This window comes from Rhinatrema bivittatum, chromosome 1, assembly GCF_901001135.1.
Source record: "Rhinatrema bivittatum chromosome 1, aRhiBiv1.1, whole genome shotgun sequence".
NCBI classification, from domain to species: Eukaryota; Metazoa; Chordata; class Amphibia; order Gymnophiona; family Rhinatrematidae; genus Rhinatrema; species Rhinatrema bivittatum.
Window position 1 is genome coordinate 256,943,944 of NC_042615.1, and position 21,643 is coordinate 256,965,586.

Below are 21,643 nucleotides of genomic sequence, written 5' to 3' on the forward strand. Positions count from 1 at the left end.
ATTGTTAGGAATTATTAGGAAGGGAATGGTTAATAGAACGGAAAATGTCATAATTCCTCTATATCGCTCCATGGTGAGACTACACCTTGAATACTGTGTACAATTCTGGTCGCCACATCGCAAAAAAGATATAGTTGCGATGGAGAAGGTACAGAGAAGGGCAACCAAAATGATAAAGGGGATGAATCAGCTTCCCTATGAAGAAAGGCTGAAGAGGTTAGGGCTGTTCAGCTTGGAGAAGAGATGGCTGAGGGGGGATATGATAGAGGTCTTTAAGATCATGAGAGGTCTTGACGAGTAGATGTGACTCGGTTATTTTCACTTTCGAATAATAGAAGGATTAGGGGGCATTCCATGAAGTTAGCAAGTAGCACATTTAAGACTAATCAGAGAAAATTCTTTTCCACTCAACGCACAATAAAGCTCTGGAATTTGTTGCCAGAGGATGTGGTTAGTGTAGTTGGGTTCAAAAAAGGTTTCGATAAGTTCTTGGAGGAGAAGTCCATTAATGGATATTAATCAATTTTACTTAGGGAATAGCCACTGCTATTAATTGCATCAGTAGCATGGGATCTTCTTAGTGTTTGGGTAATTGCCAGGTTCTTGTGGCCTGGTTTTGGCCTCTGTTGGAAACAGGATGCTGGGCATGATAGACCCTTGGTCTGACCCAGCATGGCAATTTCTTATGTTCTTATAATACTTATCTTTCTCCATTATGCAAAGCTTTGGCATGTTTTGGAGAAATCCACAAGGTTTATGCCAATGACATCCAATTCTTTGTCCCTTTCCTTTCCTCATGGTCTGAAACATATGATTTGGTATTACTCTGTGAGGTGCTTGTCATCTCACAATAGGTTACAGTTAAATGTCGAAAAGACAAATGATTATTCTTACTAGTATAAAATGCCCATCTTTTGATATTTCTTCTACATTTAATTTTCAAGGTTTCTGGCACTCCAATCTCACAATAAAAAGAAATCTAGGAGTAATTATTAATTCCAACTTATCAGTGAAACCCAAATTAGTACTATTGTAAAATCATCCCTTTTAAAGTTGTGTTTATTGAAGCGATTAAGACCACTGTTAGAGCCACAGGACTTCTGTTTTATTCTCCAAACCCTTGTCCTAATTTGTCTAGACTATTGTAATTCATTATTATGTGGGCTTCCCAGCTGGCACTATTGGAGCAATGCACATAGTGCAAAATTCTGTCACATGGATTCTGATGGGTGCCAGGATGCAGGACTATATTACTCTTATACTTTTATCTCTGCACTCATTGCCAATACAATGGCAGATCAGATATAAATTAGCCTCTTTGGTACATGAACTTTTGCATAATGATTCTATCCCATGTATTAACCCTATCTTGAGGTTGCATAAACCTTTATGATCACTTTGTTCAGCAAACATTTATTTGAAGTTTCATCCCTGAAAACTGGCTCAACTGGATGTAACAATAGAGAGGGCTTTCCTCAGTGGCATGTCCATGATACTGAAAACTCCCTACCTAAGAACATAAAAACTCACCATATTGGGTCAGACTAAGGAGCCAGTAAGCCCAGGATCCTGTTTCTAACAATGGCCAATCTGGGTCACAAGTACCTGGCAAGACCCCCAAAACAGTAAGTAGATCATATGCTGCTACTGCAGTGTGATAAAAAGTGTCTTATTTCTTAAGTCTACTTGGTCAATAACAGGTTATTGACTTCTCCAGGAACTTGTCGAAACCTTTTTTAAAGCCCAGCTATGCTACTGTTGAATATGGAGGCAAAGAAGACACTTCAGGCAGCTTTCATGGCAGGCAGGTAAAAGGACTTGAGCACGCCTCAGCGTTCTCCTTTATTGTACATTCATACAAAGGCAGATGATGTGTCATTACATGATTGGCTACTTTCCCCATAGCAACAGACGAGTCCCTACACTATTGGCTTTGGCTCAGGGGGTGTGCACGGATCATCTCATTGGCTGCTGAAATCTATACCTCCTGACTTTGTCCTGCCTCTGACTAGGGAACACCCAGCCCTACTTTCAGGCTATCAGGATTAATTATAAACTAGAGAAATACATGACAGTCAGGTATCCTTTCCCAGGCAGAGACTTAAGCACAAGTGATGCTTTTATTCAGGCAAAGGTCAGGGAGAAGGGAAGTTAAGTGTTTAAACCCCCAAATTGGCCTGCTGGCAAAGCTTATATTTCTCACATCTCACCCTTTCTGTTTTTGTTTAGGCAGCTCAAATAAAGCTTTAGACCCTTACTGAAATCTGTTATGTCTTGGTATGGGCTGGAAATAGGAAAAAGTGGGATTATGGAGGGAAGAAAGCTGATTCGGCGTGGTGTGCCAGCTGCCGATGAGCTCCTGAATCTCCATATCACCCAGAGCTGGTGCAGGTGGTGTGCCAACGCTGCAGGGCTCAAGATTCCCTATTAAGCATCTTACAAGACATCTTTGTATCCGGGCTGAGAGCAAGGTTTCAATATGGATATGAGGGTTGGGTATGCACTGAATACAGCATCACAGGCAAACAATTAAGACAATTATGGTCATTATAATAGAAATCACCCTTTTGAGACCAGAAATATCAGGGAGTCAGGACCATAGCCAGTCCCTTGGAGAAGTTGGTATTCTGCCTGAAAATGGTGCATCAGCAACCATGGTTTCTATCTGCTCTATGGTATGTGTGAGGTTTGCTTTATAGTCTGATATATATACACAGCAATGAGATCCAATTAATGCACAAACACCACCCTTTAAGGCTAAAATAGTGTCTAAGGTATAGCTGTTCTGTAATGCTACTTCTCTAATCTGAGAGACTTCTGTTGTGAGTAGTTTTAATGCATGGACTGTCTGATTAAATAGGGCAGTAGTCCAGTTAGCTAGGATGTGTAAATCTCTGTAATTCATGTCTGTCCCCATTGGGGGAAACAGGCTTCTAGCTGTCTGAGTTTCTGTATACTTTTCTATGGGATTATTTATCGCCTCCCTTTTGTTACGGAGCCTTGCTTTGGGTAAATTTTTGACTGCATAGTATGAGGGGAGGATGTAGCCTAGAGTGCATCTGCCTCTCCATCTGGAGGGAATGTGCATATATGCTCTACGCCCACATAACATCCATATGTTTCCTAACAGATTAGTGGACATGTCATTGGTTATCATTTGGGCTATATAACTACAAAGGGTAAATCCTTCATCCCCTCTATACTTTCTGTACTTGCTTGGGTCTCCCACTGCACATCCTGAAATCTGCCAATTGCATACATATGTGTGGTATAATTATGTAAGTGTTCAGTGATTAATACAAAGGTTCGGTTACAATATGGATATTTCCCACCTGAAGTCCCTTTCCCATCCCCTGTATCATAGTCCCAACAAAGAGCGGTAGTCTCTTGAATACAGCTACCAATGTGTAGTATGGTATTATTAACTGGAGAGTTAATGAAAACCTCTCTGTAAAGGATAATTAGTCCATACTGTAAGGTTAAATGGTACAGCATGCATCGGTAGTTCTCCGCAGGCTTGGGTTGGCATGTGTGTGCAGATCCAACAGTCTGTTCGATTCAACAGGTGTGAAAAGTTCTGTGCATCGAGGATGTACATGTTGTTCTGTCAGAGTCCTTGTTCTGAAATCGCCATAGCTGGAGAAATAAGGCAAAGGATGAGGGTGCAGAACCCAATTGTTAATGAGTAGGCATTCAGGCAAGAAAAGGCGGCTAATAAGTTCTCTGGAGTTTTCTCAAGGCCTTGCTGTTCTAAGAGTTGTGCAGATTGGTTGGATAGGGCCTTGATCTGTCCCCAGGTCATGTGGTGCTGCTTTTTGCAAGGAGTCCGGTCTCTGTCCTTCTGAGGGCTGTGGAGGCTCATGGAGAAGTTGGGGGATCGGGTCCTGTAGACCTGGACACCTTTCCATCTTTCCACGGCTTGATACCTGTGGAAGCAAGCAGAGAAACATATCCTCGTTCCCCATTTTAAGGGAACGGGACCGTACCAGACATTAAATATTCTATACAAAACTGATGGCTGTAGGTGACTAACCCTAGTCCCATAATGATTACTCATGGCTGTGGTCTTAAATTTGATATGTTTAGATGATTTAAAGTAAACAATACTTTGTTCAGGGGGAAAATCCAGGGGCATTCCCTCCTTTTTGTTTTTGTGTTCAAGAGCTCTTAAGGGTATGATTGGCTCTCTCCACAATGGCTTGCCCTGTGGTGTTGTAGGGGATGCCAAATAAGTATTTAATGTTCAATTATTGACGAAATTCATGTAAAGGAATGGCTGCAGTAAATAGAGCCATTATCAGTTTTCAGAACAGAGGGTAACCCCATTATCAAGAAAGTTTTTATGCAGTGATCAATTTTCATTCAGTAAATTAGCAATAAGTGTAAATTAATCATTTAAAGGAAAAGTCATTCACAGTAAGCTGAATCACAAATGACCAGTATATTAGACATTATATTAAACATATGTTACACAAAACTGACACATATTCATTCTGCAAATATTCATTCATAGTCTTCTTGGCATCAAGACAGACAACAGATAACACATAATTTGAGCTAAAAAATCTTATCAAAAAGTTATCAAAAACAAAATTAGATCAAGGATCAAAAATCAAAAGTCAAAAGGTGTTAGAAAAATGTTAAAATAAACTGCAAAGTGTTCACCTTCACATCTCCTCATGGCAGGAAGGCTGTCAATCTGGAAAATATCAAAAACTGGCATACAGCAAAAATTTATTAAGGTAAGGATTAAAGTGAAATTCTTACTTTTTTAACCTTGAAGAAATCAATTCTATCATTCAATTTAATAAAATCAATTTGGATTTGCAAGAAAAGGCTTGGGAGGGATTGCTTTAGATGTAGCAACCTCTGTCAGTAAAAATTATAAGGTTCAGAATTCTGTAAAAATTTGTGAAAAAGAAAATAAAACTGAAGTTTCTTTAATACAGAAGGTCTGTAGGCCTGAAAAATAAAAACTATTATACAACAGAATTATTAAAACAATAATATAATATAACTTGTAGAATAAGATAGCGCCTCCTAGTGGAGACCCCATCATTACTTTGTAGATTGCAACTATTGTTCCAGGTTGCAATCAATAATACTCTGAGCTTACTTTCAATGTGGAATATCAGAATAGAATTTCTTCTTATAATTATTAGAATAGGAAATTAAATACGCTGTTCAGTAATCTCAGTTCAGTATTAACGAAGTTTGAAAGTATTAAAAAGATTAAATAACATATAGAAACTAGAGAGAGAAACTGCAGGACTAAGTCCAGTTTTTTTTTTTTTTTCTTTTCAAAAGTTCTCCCTCCCTCCCCCATGAGTGGCAAGCAAGAGTTAACAGAAAGACAGTAAAAGGGGGGGAGGAGCAGTGTTTCTCAAAAGAAAAGAACTGCACCCAAGGAATTAATCCTTCAGTCAATAGGAACTTAAAGATAGCATTGTTTAACAATTTAGATATCAACCAGACACAATGGCTGGCAAGTACTTGCTGATTCCTTGCAGACAGATTCTATTTTAATTTACTTTTGTCCTGAAAGGGAGAATCACAGTAAAAATATAAGTTCTGTACGCTAGCAATTCAAACTATAAACTTAAATCTCAGAGAAATTGAGTCATTTTAAATGTGAGCCAAATTAATTTTGCAAAAAGTAAACATTTCACATGAAATTCACACAGCAATTGTTCAAATTTCAGTACAGTTTTAACATAAGGTTCTGCATTCACTTTGTGGGGGAAAATACTCTCAAAGTATGCAGATTTTTTGTAACTGAATTCAAAGACTAATAGAAACCATTTTTTCCAAATCTGTACTGTCTGCACAGTTACTTTGTCTAATCTGGTCTGCAATAGGTCATTGAAGTGTATAATTAAATCATTTTTTTCATAGTGATTTTTTCTTTGCTTGTAACGCAGTCTAATTAAATCATTTTTTTCATATTGATATTTTCTTTGCTTGTAACGCAGGAGTGCAGCTGCCTGGCCCAAGGTCTTATACGCTGATTTCTTTGAAGACCTGGGGGCATAGCCACTGCTCATGGCACTCCGGGCACTCAACTCTATTGCTGCCACACCCAGCTCTTTAATCCCTTTTGTAATAGGAGAGGCTTGAATCCCTTTCAATAATTCCTCTCTTGTGAGATTTCCATGTTCTAGATGAAATCCCATGCTGACCGCGGCACATAAATTGTTACCGGGAGCAGTGGTTTGAGATGGTAATTTACCTGGACAAATTGGTGATGCAGAATCAATGACTGTCTCAGGCATTGGCAAATGAGGGTACAGGGAGTGGTTGGTGGGGGAAGGGGGTTGCAGGCAAGATGGAGGAAGGCTAGTTTTTCTGACCTCAGTGTTTTCAGTTTCCTGGGGCCTTTTCTCTGAGGTGGACGCAGAGGAAGCCACAGGAGCCATGTGAGTGTGTGTCCCCAGATGTTCTATTTCATTTTCTGTCCCCCTTTGTTCATGGTTCTTTTCTATGATGGGGAAGGCTTGAAGTCCTTCCAACAATTCTTTTTCTGTAAGGCTTTCTTTTTGCTGTTTCTGCAGAAATTCAATGCTAATCACCCCACCCAGGCCAGGTTGTGGCTCAATTGTTCTCAAGGACTGCTTTTCTAAAGAAGTGGGGAAGGTGTGAATGGGCTTGGGTGTGGGTATGGAGAGCTGATACAAAGAATTTGCTGTCTCTGAGGGAGACTGAGCATAAGATGGGGGAAGGGTATTCTGATTGAGTCTGCCTGCTTCTAAAAGCACATGCAGGTCGATACAGTAAGGTCGAGGTAGAAACAGTGAGGTAGTGTCAGGCGTATCCTTCCTCCCCGCACGCACAGTTCTCTTAACTAACTCCCCGATACTCTCCTCTAATCGCATGCAAATGCATGCCGCGGCTTTAAAGCGGTAGGGAAGGGTTATGCCCGCGTAACCCATTTTACTGTATAGGCGCTTAATACAGCGCCTATACAGTAACCTGGGTGCGCTGGTACCTGTCATTTCAAATGACATTTGAAATGACAGGCACCAGGAAGTGTAAAAATCAAAATTTTTAAATACCTGTCGGAGGGCCGCGTGGGTCCAGGCGGCCGGCGGGATCCGGGGGGCCGGTGGTCGCGTGTTAAATCTAGGCCGCGGGCGGGTGGGCGCCTGTTCCGGGCGGCGGGGGGGGGGGGGGGGGCGGGTGGACGCACCTTAGTTTCAGACGGCCGCCTGGGTCCAGGCGGCCGGCGGCGGCGGGAGCCGGGTGGTCGCGTGTTAAATCTAGGCCGCGGGCGGGTGGGCGCCTGTTCCAGGCGGCAGCGGCGGCGGGGGGACACGCGTTAGTTCGAGACGGCCGGGGGGCGGTCGCGTGTTAAATCTAGGCTGGGTCCGCACAGGCGCGCATTCATTCAATGCCGGTGGGGGCTGCCAGAGGCAGCCCCCACTGGCATTGAATGAATGCGCACCTGTGCGACCCCTGCGATTTGGCGCTCAAGGCGTGACGTCACGGCATGTGACTGCCTTGAGCGCCGAATCGCAGGGGTCGCACAGGCGCGCATTCATTCATCCAGGCGGAGGAGCCGGTGGCGAAAGCAGCCGGCTCCTCCGCCTGGATGAATGAATTCATTCACTGCCGGTGGGGGCTGCCTCTCCGGCAGCCCCCACCGGCAGTGAATGAATGAATGTGCGCCTGTATTCATTCACTGCCGGTGGGCAGCCCCCACCGGCAGTGAATGAATGCGCGCCTGTGCGGACCCGGCCTAGATTTAACACGCGACCACCTGCCGCCCGTCTCGAACTAACGCGTGTCCCCCCGCCGCCGCTGCCGCCTGGAACAGGCACCCACCCGCCCGTGGCCTAGATTTAACACGCGACCACCCGGCTCCCGCTGCCGCCGCCTGTACCCACGCGGCCCTCCGACAGGTATTTAAAAATTTTTATTTTTTCTTCTGACAGGTTTTATGTGTCCCACATCATTACATTTCCTCGATCATCTCTGTATCGCTTTTTTTTAAAATTGTGTTTTATTGTTTTTGAGTGTCTTAAGCGGTGTCGATGGATTTGTTACTAGACTCACAGTCCTAACTCCTACTAGGGGGAGGCGGGAAACTAACACGTTACGGCCGCGGCAAAACAGTGCGTTACTAATGAGAGAACCTGAGTGCCCGTTACGGTATCGGAGGGGAATAGCTAATTCCTTCATTATACAGCTAATTCGTTCATTTACATGCCGGGTGCGGGAAGGGTTACGCGTCTGTTTTAAGAAGCGCTACGGACGCGCAAAACTGGAGACTGTATCGCTGGTTTGCCTTACGCGTCCGAATTGTGCGCAGCGAGCTCGTTACAGACGAGAAATCTTCAACTGAACTTTACTGTATCGAGCTGATGGTTTGAAAATGCTGTCTTGAAACTTTTTTTTCCTATGTGTTCTATGGCCTCTGTACATTTTTGCCATAACAATAACTGCCTGATTGGGGACCTTGGAGCCGTATGAAGACAATTGCCTATTAAAATCCAGTCCTGGATATTCAGAGTTCCCGCCTGTGAATACCAAGGGCAACGGCAAGCTATTTCACTTATTAATTTTTCTAAGTCCCCCAGGCGGATTTGTGCTTTTTTCCTTCTGGTGATGAAATAATGATTATTGATTATTTTCTGCAGCTCCTTGGCATGTAGCCTTTGCTGTACAGTCAAATCACTTCCCATGCTCACGAATGTGGGGAACAAACTTGCTGAAAAATACTTAAAAATTACTAAAAAGTACTTTTAAAAAATACTTACGATTGCAAATCTGTTGAACGGTACGTACCTAAGCTTTGACCAGCTGAAATAAGCATGGAGTTTATCATCACGTGCGGGCTCACCAGATGTTGAATATGGAGGCAAAGAAGACACTTCAGGCAGCTTTCATGGCAGGCAGGTAAAAGGACTTGAGCACGCCTCAGCGTTCTCCTTTATTGTACATTCATACAAAGGCAGATGATGTGTCATTACATGATTGGCTACTTTCCCCATAGCAACAGACGAGTCCCTACACTACTGGCTTTGGCTCAGGGGGTGTGCACGGATCATCTCATTGGCTGCTGAAATCTATACCTCCTGACTTTGTCCTGCCTCTGACTAGGGAACACCCAGCCCTACTTTCAGGCTATCAGGATTAATTATAAACTAGAGAAATACATGACAGTCAGGTATCCTTTCCCAGGCAGAGACTTAAGCACAAGTGATGCTTTTATTCAGGCAAAGGTCAGGGAGAAGGGAAGTTAAGTGTTTAAACCCCAAATTGGCCTGCTGGCAAAGCTTATATTTCCCACAGGTTATTGACTTCTCCAGGAACTTGTCGAAACCTTTTTTAAAGCCCAGCTATGCTACCTGCCTTAACCACATTCTCTGGTAATGAATTTCAGAGCTTGATTGTACGTTGAGTGAAATTTTCCCCTAGTTTTCTTGAAAGAGTAAATATTTCTTGAAAGAGTAAATAATCAATTTAAATTTATCTTTTCTAGTCCTGTTGTGATTTTATTGATCACTATCATATACCCCCTCAGACATCTCTTCTCCAAGCTTAACAGACCCAGTCTCTTTAGCCTTTCCTCGTAGGGGAGGTGTTCCAACCCCCTTATCTTTGTCACCTCCTTCTCTGTGCCTTTTCCAATCCAACATTCAAAAGTAGATCTGAAAAGCATTGCTGAACCCTGTGTGACCCCCAGAAATAACAGCATGCAAATCACGATGTTCCTATTCTTATCTATTGTAAATGGTTAGATAAAAAAAGAGGAAAACAACTGAAAACTTACTGTTGACTATTTTGACACATTAATAAGGGGATTTGACAAAGGACAAGTTATGTTATGGCTCTTCCAGACATTAGAACTGCCTTTGATACACTGGATCACTGAATTCTGCTTGCACGTTTATAATCCACTGCTATTTCCAGAGTAATATTAAGTTGGTTTTCCTCTTATTTATCTAACCGGGAAGCAAAGACAAGATAAAATTTAAAACAAAAAAAGATTATCTTGTCTAATTCAGAGCAGATGACCCATGATTAAATATAAATGATAAAACTAAATGATAGTTCTGTTTTAAAAGATTCTACTTGTTTTATGTTCAAATATATATATTCTTACTTTTGTTAAATGTATAATGCTTATTTAATCCTGTTAAATGTATAACGCTCCGGCGTAAGTTCCTGTTCATTGTACACCGACGTGATATCTTTGATGAGCGGCGGTATATAAAAAACTATAAATAAATAAATAAATAAATAAGGCAATTTGAAAGCCATACAGCTGGAAGTTCCTATTATGAGGTCGTAAGTCTATTGTGATTTATGCATTAATTTTGGTATATGCATGAGATTTAATTTTTGATATGCATATTGATTTTGTTATATGACAATTACATTGCCTTTGATGGCTCTTGTTTGTGGACGTTATTGATGAACATGCTGTCGTTGACCAACACCAATTTGGTTTTAGGGAAGCATTTAACAGTGAGACCTTACTATTGTAGTACTTTATGCTGGTTAACACTATTTATTTATTTATTTATTTATTTATTTAACACTTTTTTTATACCGGCATTCGTAGGACACATCATGTCGGTTTACAAGTAACTGAGAAGGGAAATTACAATGAACTAGATCCTGAAGAACACTAGATCCTGAAGAACTGACCAAAGGTCCTGCAACTCTAATAGCAGCTTGTCGTCTTAACAGGTAGCTTGTAAAAAGATGATTTTACTACTGATTTAATTTGAGCACACATAGAAAGTTTACTATCAATGATCACACCAAGATTACATATGCTTGGTTGAAGATCAGAATGTCTATACCCTCAAATTGAAAACAGATGGGAAGTTGGGCAAGGGAATTCGAGTTAAAATAATTCCTTCAGTTTTCTCAACATTATGCACAAGTGTTATAAAACAGCTAGTGCATAATGGAACTTAAGCATAGGCTAATGTAATCAAGTCTCAGACCATGTTGATTGAACTGGTAAAAAAAAAAAAAAATGTTGTCATGTATATCTTGTAATTCACAGCCAGACATGCCAAGACTTTGCACTGTGGGGAAAGATAGATGTTGAAAAGGGTTGTTGAACCCTGTGGGACTCTAGAAGGAAGTAACAGCATGCCAATCATACTGAAGTACCTATTCTTACCTGTTGTGAATGGTTAGATAGACAAGAGGAAAACCAACTTAATATTACTCTGGAAATGCCTATGGTTTGGTAAATGTGCAAGCAGAATCCAGTGAATCAAAGGCAGCTGTAATGTCCAGGAAAACCATTACATGACATCCCTTAGAATTATGTCAAACTAGACAATTCCCTTTATATTGGCCTCCCAGAAAATGCCATGAAGGCCTTACAAATTGTGCAGAATGCTGCCGCATGAATTCTGGCTGGTGCAAAGATGCATGACCACATCACTCTTGTGTTGTCTTCTATTCACTGGTTGCCAATCCAGTGCCACTTTCAAATAGTCTGTTTTAATTCACATGTTGCTAAATAATGACTAATATACTTTTGTGAAGATATAAACCTACTATATGCTCATTAAGGACTGCCAACAGAGGTATACTGGATGTTTCTGCTCCAAAGCCTCTTCTGTGGCTGGTCCATTTTCTGGAATGTTTTGCCCAGTTATGATCTATATCATCTACCAATACTTTTAAGAAGGCTCTGAAAAGTTTTTTTGTTTAAACATACCTTTGCCATGAACAAGGCAATTTTCTGCATGTGGTATTCTTGAAGTGACCTTTTAGATCTATCTTTTGTCTTACTATTCTACTTTTGTTATGTATGTATGGTATTTTATTCACCACCATGAACATTTTTTGAATGTGTGCAGATTATAAATTATTTTTAATAAATAAAAATAGACAAATTCCCTTTGCTAATTGGTGGTTTGAAGCATGAATTTTATAACAGTAGCTAGAGGTAAAAAAAGATCTTTGCCAGTTTGCTTAACCAGATATTCAAGCAATTAAAAGAAATCAAATCCATAATATAATATTTTATTGGTTTTTAGCATCACATTGGAATTACATGTGTAAAAAATCAAATACAAACAAATGCAAATAAACCAGGTAAAATACAAAAATAAATGAAAAGGTAATTTAATATAGATACTGAATTGAGTAGTGTAATAAATAGAACAAGCAAAAAAGGCTTCACTCACACAATTGTTTCACTGAAGTTACAGTAGTGTTTGCGGAAACAAATTTTCAATTTAACTTTAAAAATCAAAGCACTGAAAACTAGCATGAAAGTGAATTTTGGCACAATGTAAAGTAAGATTTTATAACTAGCATTTTCTTACAAACTTTTTGAGGTACGTTAAAAAAAATCCTAAAAATTAAATCAACATTTCTAACTCACAGTTTATGATTACATTTTCCCTTTCAAGAACGCCACTTAGGCATTCTAGAACTTTTAGCTGTGCAAATTCAGAACAACAAAAGTCTCATTGTTAACTTATTAGGGATATTTTTGAGTTATAACTGAAATGCACCCTGTAATTTCTACAATGTTTAATATAAGATGTTAAACAAGAAACAAGATAAAAAATCAGCAGCTTAAAAATATTATGAACTGATTACAGGGTACTTCAAGTTACAACTGGCTCCCTTTATGTTTGTCTCCTTCCTTCCCTTCCATAACTTCAGCAATTTCAAATTACACTCATTCTCTATTTATAAACAAAACCCCACAAGCTGCTAAGGAGAAGGTCAGCAAGGTATTTAAACCCCTTGAGGACTATTAGCACTTCTATATGTAAGCAGAAGTGCCTGGATTCAAGTCACTGTTATTTCTTTCTTAGAGAGAACAATGAAAGACACAGTGTAATGGCACTTTTTTGTACTTGAACAATTTTCAGCATACAGAAGACAATTTAAATTTTAAAGGTGCTACAAAACCTGTAAAACTAGACATTTGAGTAATCCAATTTGCTTTCTAAATAGTTATCCCTACAGTGAGGGTTACAGTACAATATATACATTTCTAACAGGAATATAAAATTATGCTCTATGGAAAAAAGTGCTGCCCACCTGTTAGAATCAACTCTTACTGCTATTAAAATATTAGCAGCATTATGTTGAATATAAATTTTAAACTTTTCACATATTTAGTCCCCAAAGAGTTTTATTTGTACAAGTTACCTATACAACATGTGCTAATATTTTAAACTAAGCTAATTTATTTTAAGCCCTTTCACCAACACTGTTTACCCCCCTTAAAAGCAGGGAGAAATCTATAAGACTTATGACAACCACTGTTCAAATTCGCTTAGTGCATCAATGGCGCCATAAGCAAGGCACTGCAATGTTTTAAAAACATAGCGCCATCACAGTTTTCTGTAATTTATTCACAAATTACTTATGTATCAAAGTCTGAGGTAATCATATTGTTTCAATATCAAAATAATTCACATAATTGAAGTAGTACCAGCATGGTGAAAGGTCTTTATCTTGTAACAGATAAAACTTAGCATGTACTAGATAATATGCCACTTTTATGGTCTCCTGACAGTCTTTAAATACTAGTTTGTGTGCAGAACATATGGATGTGTCGAGTATACAGTTTTATAGTCCATAGAATACACTGTGAATTTTCTTCAACAGTGATTAAATCCACCAAAAGACACCTTTAGTAAATACCAATATTAACTTGGAGATTTTATTCAAGGGAAGCACAAAGTTAAGTTTTTAAAGAGGTCAGTAGAGCAAAGTTAAACTAGATTCACCTACTTTTACTTAAATTGCACTTAGACCTACATGCCTAATTTTTAAGAGAAGACAAAGTGATTATAACTGTTGTCTCAACTACTGCATGTCTAAATTAAAGTACCTATGTGCTAAGTACTAAAGTACTTATGCTATTATAGATATATGGCTTTGCTGAACAATATGACTATCCTTAGGTTGAAAAAGTTACGTGGTTATAGATAATTATATTTACAAGCCATATTGTAATTTGGCTAATTTTTCCTTTCTTTTTAGTATTCCTAAAATTTAAGTATCAGATAACATATTCCCACATTGTTTGGGAATATGTTATTACAATGTTTGTAAACAAAGCCCAATTAATATACCGTACTTTCAAAACACTGATAATCTTCTAAAATCAACAGGTAAGGATGTGAACTTTAACAGGCACTATATCAAAAAATTCTAGAGTGGACATGCATAGATAGCTCAAGAGTTAAATACAGTGCTCTAAAACCTGTCACATAGGTCATCCCAAGAAAGCTAGAAAATAAAATGCTAGCATATAGGGCTTTATAAGAAAATCATAAGCACCCTTTGATGATGTTCCTAGGTGCATGAGAGACATTCCTAATTTCTAAAAACTATTTTAGAATTGAACATGAGAGATCTACAATGAAATAAGACATTAGAAACATTTTACTTCTAATGTATGTCACCTGGAATTCTAAAACCCACTAGCTTATGATTTCTATAATTAGTCACAAAAGGGAAAGTAACAGAACACAAGTCAGAAATTATGTATATTCTGTAATCCCTAATTGTGATATGATTTATGCTATTTAAACAATTTCTTAGAAAATGAATAGAATTCTCATCTCAACATTGTCTTGACTGTAAATGTTTAAGTTGATCCCATTTTCTTGATAATGAAATATACCATAAATCCTCATTTTAACCATGTGGTACCATAAATGCTTAAATAAAATGTCAGAACTTAAAACAAATAGAAATTCACAGATATATTAAAGCATATTCAGCCCTATCAACGTTTGCAAAAATTGAGTATCATTTGCTCTCAAAGAATAACAATATCTTTAAAGACAATGTCATTGTAAAATAAAGAAAAAAGGTTCATTGCCCACATAGGCAAAAATTATCTATCTGGACAGTAAGTTTTTGGCACAGATGGTTTTTCCAGTAAATTTACTTTGTGATGATCCTGTTGCTGCTGGGACTATATTCATTATGTGCCAACAGTATTTTTTTTTTTTTTAGTGGTCAATTCATCTCACCTGCTAATGGGATGCAAAAAAGCAGAAATTGTATGCTGCTCTGAAACTGCTGGCAAAAAATGAATGCATTAAGGAGTAAATACAAGTGCCAGAGAACTGCTTGGGTCTAGAACCTGCTGCCAGTCAAGAAAAATGTTCAGCCCTTTCTTTATTTTACAAATGTATATTATCTTTCAAAGGAAATAATTATTCCTGTGATTTTACTAACTCTGTAACTGGGCTAAACATCTTTGAACATCTTAAATATTAAAAATGCTACATAAAACATTTTTCACCTTATTAGTGATATAATAGGGATTTCAATTGAGATAGCTTCTTGTTGTCACATATTTAAATTGTGCAATCAGATACCACACCATTACCTACTGCATGTTATAAATGTCTTAAGAGAGTACATGTAAAACAACATGCTGGTTTTCTGAGGCTGAAATTCCGTAACTTCTATGTCTCTGCATCTGTCTTAAAAATCATTGTGACCAGCAGTCAAATTCTTCAGTTTTTTTTTCTGAGGAAGCACATAAATTGCAATTTGATCAAACAAAGGTTAATCTGATACTATCAGTGATTTTTTGGAAATACTGACAACATGCTGCCAAGAAAAACAATTTAAACATTCAAAAGGATCTCATCCATATAAAATTTAAACACTACCTGAAAACTAAGACAATTTGTAATTATTCTAAAAGGTATAGATTGCACAACTGAAACCACAGAACATTCTTTATCTAATTAGAAAGGGATGAGGCTGAGTGTGCAATGATGTTCATTTTTTCTTTTTCAGTTAAAGAAATGTATCATGCTTAGTGTTTCTGCTTAAGGTGTTTATAATTTTTACATTTTGCAGATTATTTATTTTTACATATTTGACAGTTTTATAGAGAGAAAATCTTGTTTTTCCAGGGATTTCCTTCCTAATAACAAATTCTACTACTCTCTCAAGGCCTGGTTTCCCCCTTGCTCTTTATGTCCTCTTATCCCCAGCTACAATGCTCATCATTAGGAACAGTTGAGCAGTGGTGTCAGTGGGAGGAGGAAAGTGGAGGTCTGTTAGATGAGAACTTGTTCAACTAAGGAGCCAACACAAAAAGGTGCAATGACCGAAAAGTGGGTCTAAGGCAGGCAAGTGGGCAGAATCAGAGGCTATTTGTGTGGGAGAAGCAGTGTTTTTCAGATTGATATTTTTGTCCACTGAGGATTTTCATCAATGTTTATCAGTTAAAAATGAAGAACAGAAGTTCTATTTATATTAATAATTCTCCTCATAAAAAAGCCCTTTTCGAATTCAACTATCACCATGTGAACAGACTGGAAAAGACATGAAATTAAAAGCTTAGGAGGAAAGTAGTTACAATTCTCTCTAAACTGTAGGTGATGACCTCAGAAATGAATTATCATCAACTACTCTCTTTTAAAAATCATATCTATCCAAAACAGCTAAAAAATGAATATGCTACTTAATGAGGTGAATTTATTATATCTATGTAACACATCATCAATGGACTCAACTTCAGCTAAGGAATGACGTGAACATTAGGTGCTCTGCAATATAATGGGGCAAGATGCAGTTCCAATAAAATCTCCACTGAAAGCAAAAAATTCCATCTCTTATTCTATTTACTGGCTTCCACTTATGGAGATCTGCTCTTTATGCCCATATGAAGCCCATTAAGTTCTTAGGTTTCATTACAACCAATGCCCTCTTTCAGGTTTGCTTGTGTGTATTAAAACGCATTTTAAAATGGCTTTCAAAGTGAGGCAAAGCTTTTTGATTCATAATATGGCTAACTAATTTGGTCATCAAGCCCAGGCCTATTCAGCATGATTCTCTATTGGAACTGTTAGCTATGTAATATTAACATGCATAAAAATTCCAGATAATGCTTTTTTTGTTTTAAAGAATTTGAGCTGATGATAAAAAGAAAATGAACCAATGTAAACAAGCAGCCAACAACAAAGTGGTTCCTAGACCTAACAATAAATATCAAAGGGACAGATAACAAGTTTAGGGAACTGTAGCTAGATTTTTTCTTCATTTTTCTTTGTTTTTTTTGACAACTAGCAACAAAGAGCATGTTATGTTGCTGAGATTGGTGTTACTGCTTTAGAGTATCACAAAATTCCAGGAATGTGTTGAATTATATCTTTTGCTCGAAGAGGTCAAAATATTCTTGCTGTTCCAACTCTCTGTTATACTTCTCAATTTCTTGGTTGGCTTCTTCCACATAATCATTTACGAACTGGTCCATTACTAATGTCATTATTATTAAGAAAAATAATTTACCAAGTTAAATTATATTACTATATGTCAAGTTTAGCACATAACAGTAATCCTATTGATTAATCAGCCTTTTAAAGCAGGATTTCATCAGAGATGACCAAATTGTTGACATTCATGCTATTGTACATATTATTCCAAAATTATGCATTAACCAAGCCATCGCACAGAGCTATTTTGTTAAAACACGATCACACCATGGAGCCTATGCACTAAAGCAAGTCATTTATTCATTATTTTCACAATGAATATGCAAGATAGATATTTGCATGCATTACCTCCAATGAATGTAAATACAGCTCATGCATATTCCTTGTGGAAATCCTGAAAACCAGACTGGTTTGTGCCCTCGAGAACCAGATTTGGAGACCCTTGCATTAAAGGTTAGTGCACATGAGGAAAGCAGAGTTGCTGTCCTCAGAGTTGTTCTCTGAGGATAGAATGTCTGTCCTTGTATGTGGAAGACATCCATCAGATGCATGTTTGATTTCAAAGCTTCAGGAAGCTTCGAGTATGCCCCACTGGGTATATGTAGTCTTGAGAGAAATGGTCAGCAGAAAAAATGAGGTGCTACTGCCCTTGTATAAGTTTCTAGTGATACCTCACTTGGAATGGTATGCATAGTACTGGAGACTGCACCTTCAAAAGGATATAAACCAGATGAAATCAGTCCAAAAAGTGGCTATTAAAATGGTCAATAGTCTTTGTTCAAAAACATATGGGGACAGAGAAAGAAACATGCATATGCCACAGGAAAGGCAGGATAGGAGCAATGCAATAGAGAAATTTAAATACCTTTCAAGTATCAATGCACAGGAGGTAGGCCTCTCAACAGAAAGAAGGCTGTGGGATAAGGGTGAAAGAGGGTAGACTCAGGAATAATCTAAGGAAACATTTCTTTATAGGGAGAATGGTGAATGCATGGAACAGTCTTCTGGTGGAGTTGGAAAAGACAAAGCAGATTTGCTTACCTGTAACACGTGTTCTCCTAGAACAGCAGGATGTTAGTCCTCACATGTGGGTGACATCATCAGATGAAGCCCAGCATGTCACTATCCGCATATCCATGCAGGGTCCCTTTTCAGTCTCATAACAGAGAAGTACGAAAAATAAAATAAACATAGAAGAAACCCAATTCCGAGGGGTGGCGGGTGGGTTTCCTGAGGACAAATATCTCGCTGTCCTAGGAGAACACCTGTTACATGTAAGCAACTCTGGTTTCTCCTTGGACAAGCAGGATGGTAGTCCTCACATGTGGGTGAATACCAAGCTATTTATTTATTTATTTAACATGTTTTTCTATACCTGTGTATGGACCAAACCTTCACATTGGTTTACAATCTTATCCTAAAATACATTCAATCAACCAAAGTAAAATATACATACATCATTAACTTAAAATTTACTCAGCTAATTACAAATAAAAATATCTATCCTAAAATTTACTAAAACTTGAGTCCTGCTTCACAATTTGTGCATTGCGTGATCATGCCTTCTTGTTTGCTAAGCTGTTACTCTCCCAGCACAACAATGACCAACAGACACCTAATTGGGTGCCAATGGTTACAAAAAGGGAGGGAGACAGCCTGAACCCGAACAAAGGGCCTTAGGAAGGGAGAGTTGGGTTTATAGCTGAAAGAGATTTCGAAGGACAGATTGGCCGAAACTGCTATCATGTTGGCCATCCTTGTCCAAAGAATAGTGAGGAGCGAACGTGTGGAGAGAAGTCCATGTTGCAGCCTTGCAGATTTCGGCAATGGGAACTGCTTGCGAGTGAGCTACCGAAGCCGCCATGGCTCTCACAGAATGAGCTTTGATACGGCCTCCAAGCTGAAGGCTCACCTGCGCATTGCAGAAGGAAATACAATCTGCCAGCCAGTTTGACAGTTTGGTCACCGCAACTTCCAATCTATTCTTATCGAAAGATATGAAGAGCTACGTGTACTGCCGGTGAGCTGCTGTGCACTCAAGACAGAAAGCCAAGGCCTTCTTGCAATCCAAACTGTGCAGAGCCCATTCGCCCTGGAGAGAATGAGGCCTCGGAAAGAAGGTGGGCAGAATGACTGACTGATTGAGATGAAAATCAGTTACCACCAGACGGATGAACTCTTCCACTTCAGACTGTAAGACTTTCTGGTGGAAGGCTTCTTGGAGGCTACCAGTACTTGAGACACATCATCAGAAAGGCCCAGGGGCCGCAGAACTAGCCTCTCAACACCAAGGCTGTCGAGACTAACACCCTGAGGTTCAGATGGCATAGCCTGCCCTAATCCTGTGTGATCAGGTCGGGGGAGGTCCCCAGACTGATCAGTTTTCTGACAAGACAGGTCCTTCAGAAGCGGGAACCAGAACTGCCAACAAGAGGCCAAGAGAATCATGGTCCCCTTGTCCTGCTGGAGCTTCAAGAGAGTCTTCATCACCAGTGGAAGCGGAGGATAAGCATAGAGAAGTTCCTTGTCCCAATGGTGGGCAAAGGCGTCCAAGGTTGGTGTTCCCTCTGACCTGAACAGGAAGTAGAAGTAGCTCACTTTATAGTTGCAAGGTGAGGCAAAGAGGTCCACGTCCGGGGTCCCCCACAGGTGGAAGATGCGATCTGCCACTACTAGATTCAGGGACCACTTGTGTGGCCAGAACGCCAGACTCAGGCGATCCACCACCATATTCTCTGTTCTGGCCAGGTACATCGCTCATAGGAGTATACCTCGTGACAGAGCCCAGGACCAAATCTGCACTGCCTCCTGACAGAGGAGGAACGACTCAGTGTCTCCCTGTTTGTTGATGTACCACATTGCCACCTGATTGTCCATTTGGATGAGGACCAAATGTTGGACAAGCGATCCTGGAACACCCAAAGAGTGCTTGCAGCTCCAGGAAATTGATCTGGAACCAAGATTCCTGAGTCGTTCATCGACCTTGTATATAGAGATTGTCCACATGCGCATCCCAACCTAGAGTCGATGCATTTGTGGTAAGTACAACCTGAGACATGGAGCCTGGAATGGAACCCCCCGCTCCAGATTTGAAAGATCTGCCTACCAAGACAGGGAGATCTGAAGAGGCTGCATTAATGCAGAGGCATGCACTGAGGTCCTAGATGACCTGCTGCCACTGTGACCGCAGAGTCCATTGTGACCTGCGCATGTACAAGCGTGCCAGGTGGTAACATGGACCAACTCAGTCATGTGACCGAGAGTACAGACCTCCCAGCTGCAGCGGATCAAACTCGCAAGCAACAACAGGGCAAGCGCCCGATCGCAGGGTAGGAATGCCCTGGCCTGAGCCATGTCTAGATGGGCCCCGATGAAGGCAGCTGTGGTGATGGGTTGAGGTGGGACTTCGGGTAATTGATGACAAACCCAAGAGACTGTAGCACCTGAATGGTCAGCTTCAGAGAGTGAAGCACCTCCTTCAGGGTGGCGCTCTTGACTAGTCAGTTGTTCAAGTAGGGGAAAACGTGCACTCCTTGATGGAGGTGTGCTCCCACTACTACCAGACACTTAGTGAAGACCCTTGGGGCCAACACAAGGCTGAATGGTAACACTCTGTACCAGACGTTTCGTTCGCTCACGGTAAATCAAAGATACTTTTGGTGACCAGGAAAGATCTCAATGTGGGCGTAGGCATCTTTCTGATCGAGAGAGAAAGCCAATATCCTCTTTGCAGGAATGGAATTAGGGGCCCAAAGAGACCATCTTGAAATTTGTTTTTGAAGGAATTTGTTCAAAGCTCTCAGATCTAGAATAGGGCGGAGCCCCCCTGTTCTCTTTGGTATCAGGAAATACAGAGAGTAGAATTTTTGGCCCCGCTGGCACAGAGGAACGGATTTGACTGCTCCAGCCAAAGGGTGGAGAGCTCTGACAAGAGTATCTCCTGATGAGGGGACAGGTCCCACGATGGACAAGGGGGAGAGTCTGCAGGGACGTCCTTGAAGTTCAGCTGGCACTCTTGGCAAATGGAGAGGACCCATTGGTTCGAAGTAACGTGGGGCCAGCGGTCCGCAAAGAAACACAGCCTGCCCCATACTGAAAGGCGGGATGTCTAGGGTACAGCAGTTTGGCTTATGCTCCCCTACTGCCAGTCAAAACCCTGAGCAGGGCTCTGCTGTGAGACTGACTGAAGCCTGGGGGTTCGCTGCTGCCAAGAGCGGCCCTGGGAACCGGTGCGCGGCGTGCGTGCAAGTGAGGCAGGAGAATAGTACTTCCTCTGGCGATAGGACTTCTTTGAGCCCTGGCACAAAGATTTCCTGATCGAGGATGGCAGGTCAGAAGTACTGGCCAAAAGATACTGCAGGGTCTCGTGGTGATCCTTCAATTGGGCCATTGCATCCCTGACCTTATCTATGACAAGGTTTTCACCAGTGCAGGGCAGGTCTGCGAGTTTCTCT

At 40.1% G+C, this 21,643-nt stretch overlaps 2 protein-coding genes across 3 annotated transcripts in view; one reads left to right on the forward strand and one right to left on the reverse strand.

Annotated features, from left to right (window-relative positions):
• LOC115087139 (kyphoscoliosis peptidase-like) overlaps positions 1-15,192 on the forward strand; it is a 117,602-nt gene extending 102,410 nt beyond the window's left edge. Inside the window, exons 9-10 of one of the 2 annotated variants that reach the window (XR_003855450.1) lie at positions 10,568-10,695; positions 14,968-15,101. Coding sequence is in view for 1 of the 2 variants with exons in the window: in XM_029593997.1 (XP_029449857.1) it covers positions 14,968-15,047 (80 nt within the window). In the remaining variant the exon portion in view is untranslated. Of the gene's footprint in view, positions 1-10,567; positions 10,696-14,967 lie in introns of both variants that reach the window. The other variant, XM_029593997.1, reaches the window with a different exon arrangement.
• C1H20orf194 (chromosome 1 C20orf194 homolog) overlaps positions 11,984-21,643 on the reverse strand; it is a 794,595-nt gene continuing 784,935 nt past the window's right edge. The window contains 1 exon segment of the mRNA XM_029594038.1: positions 11,984-17,232. Within this exon segment, the coding sequence (XP_029449898.1) occupies positions 17,120-17,232 (113 nt within the window). The 3' untranslated portion in view covers positions 11,984-17,119.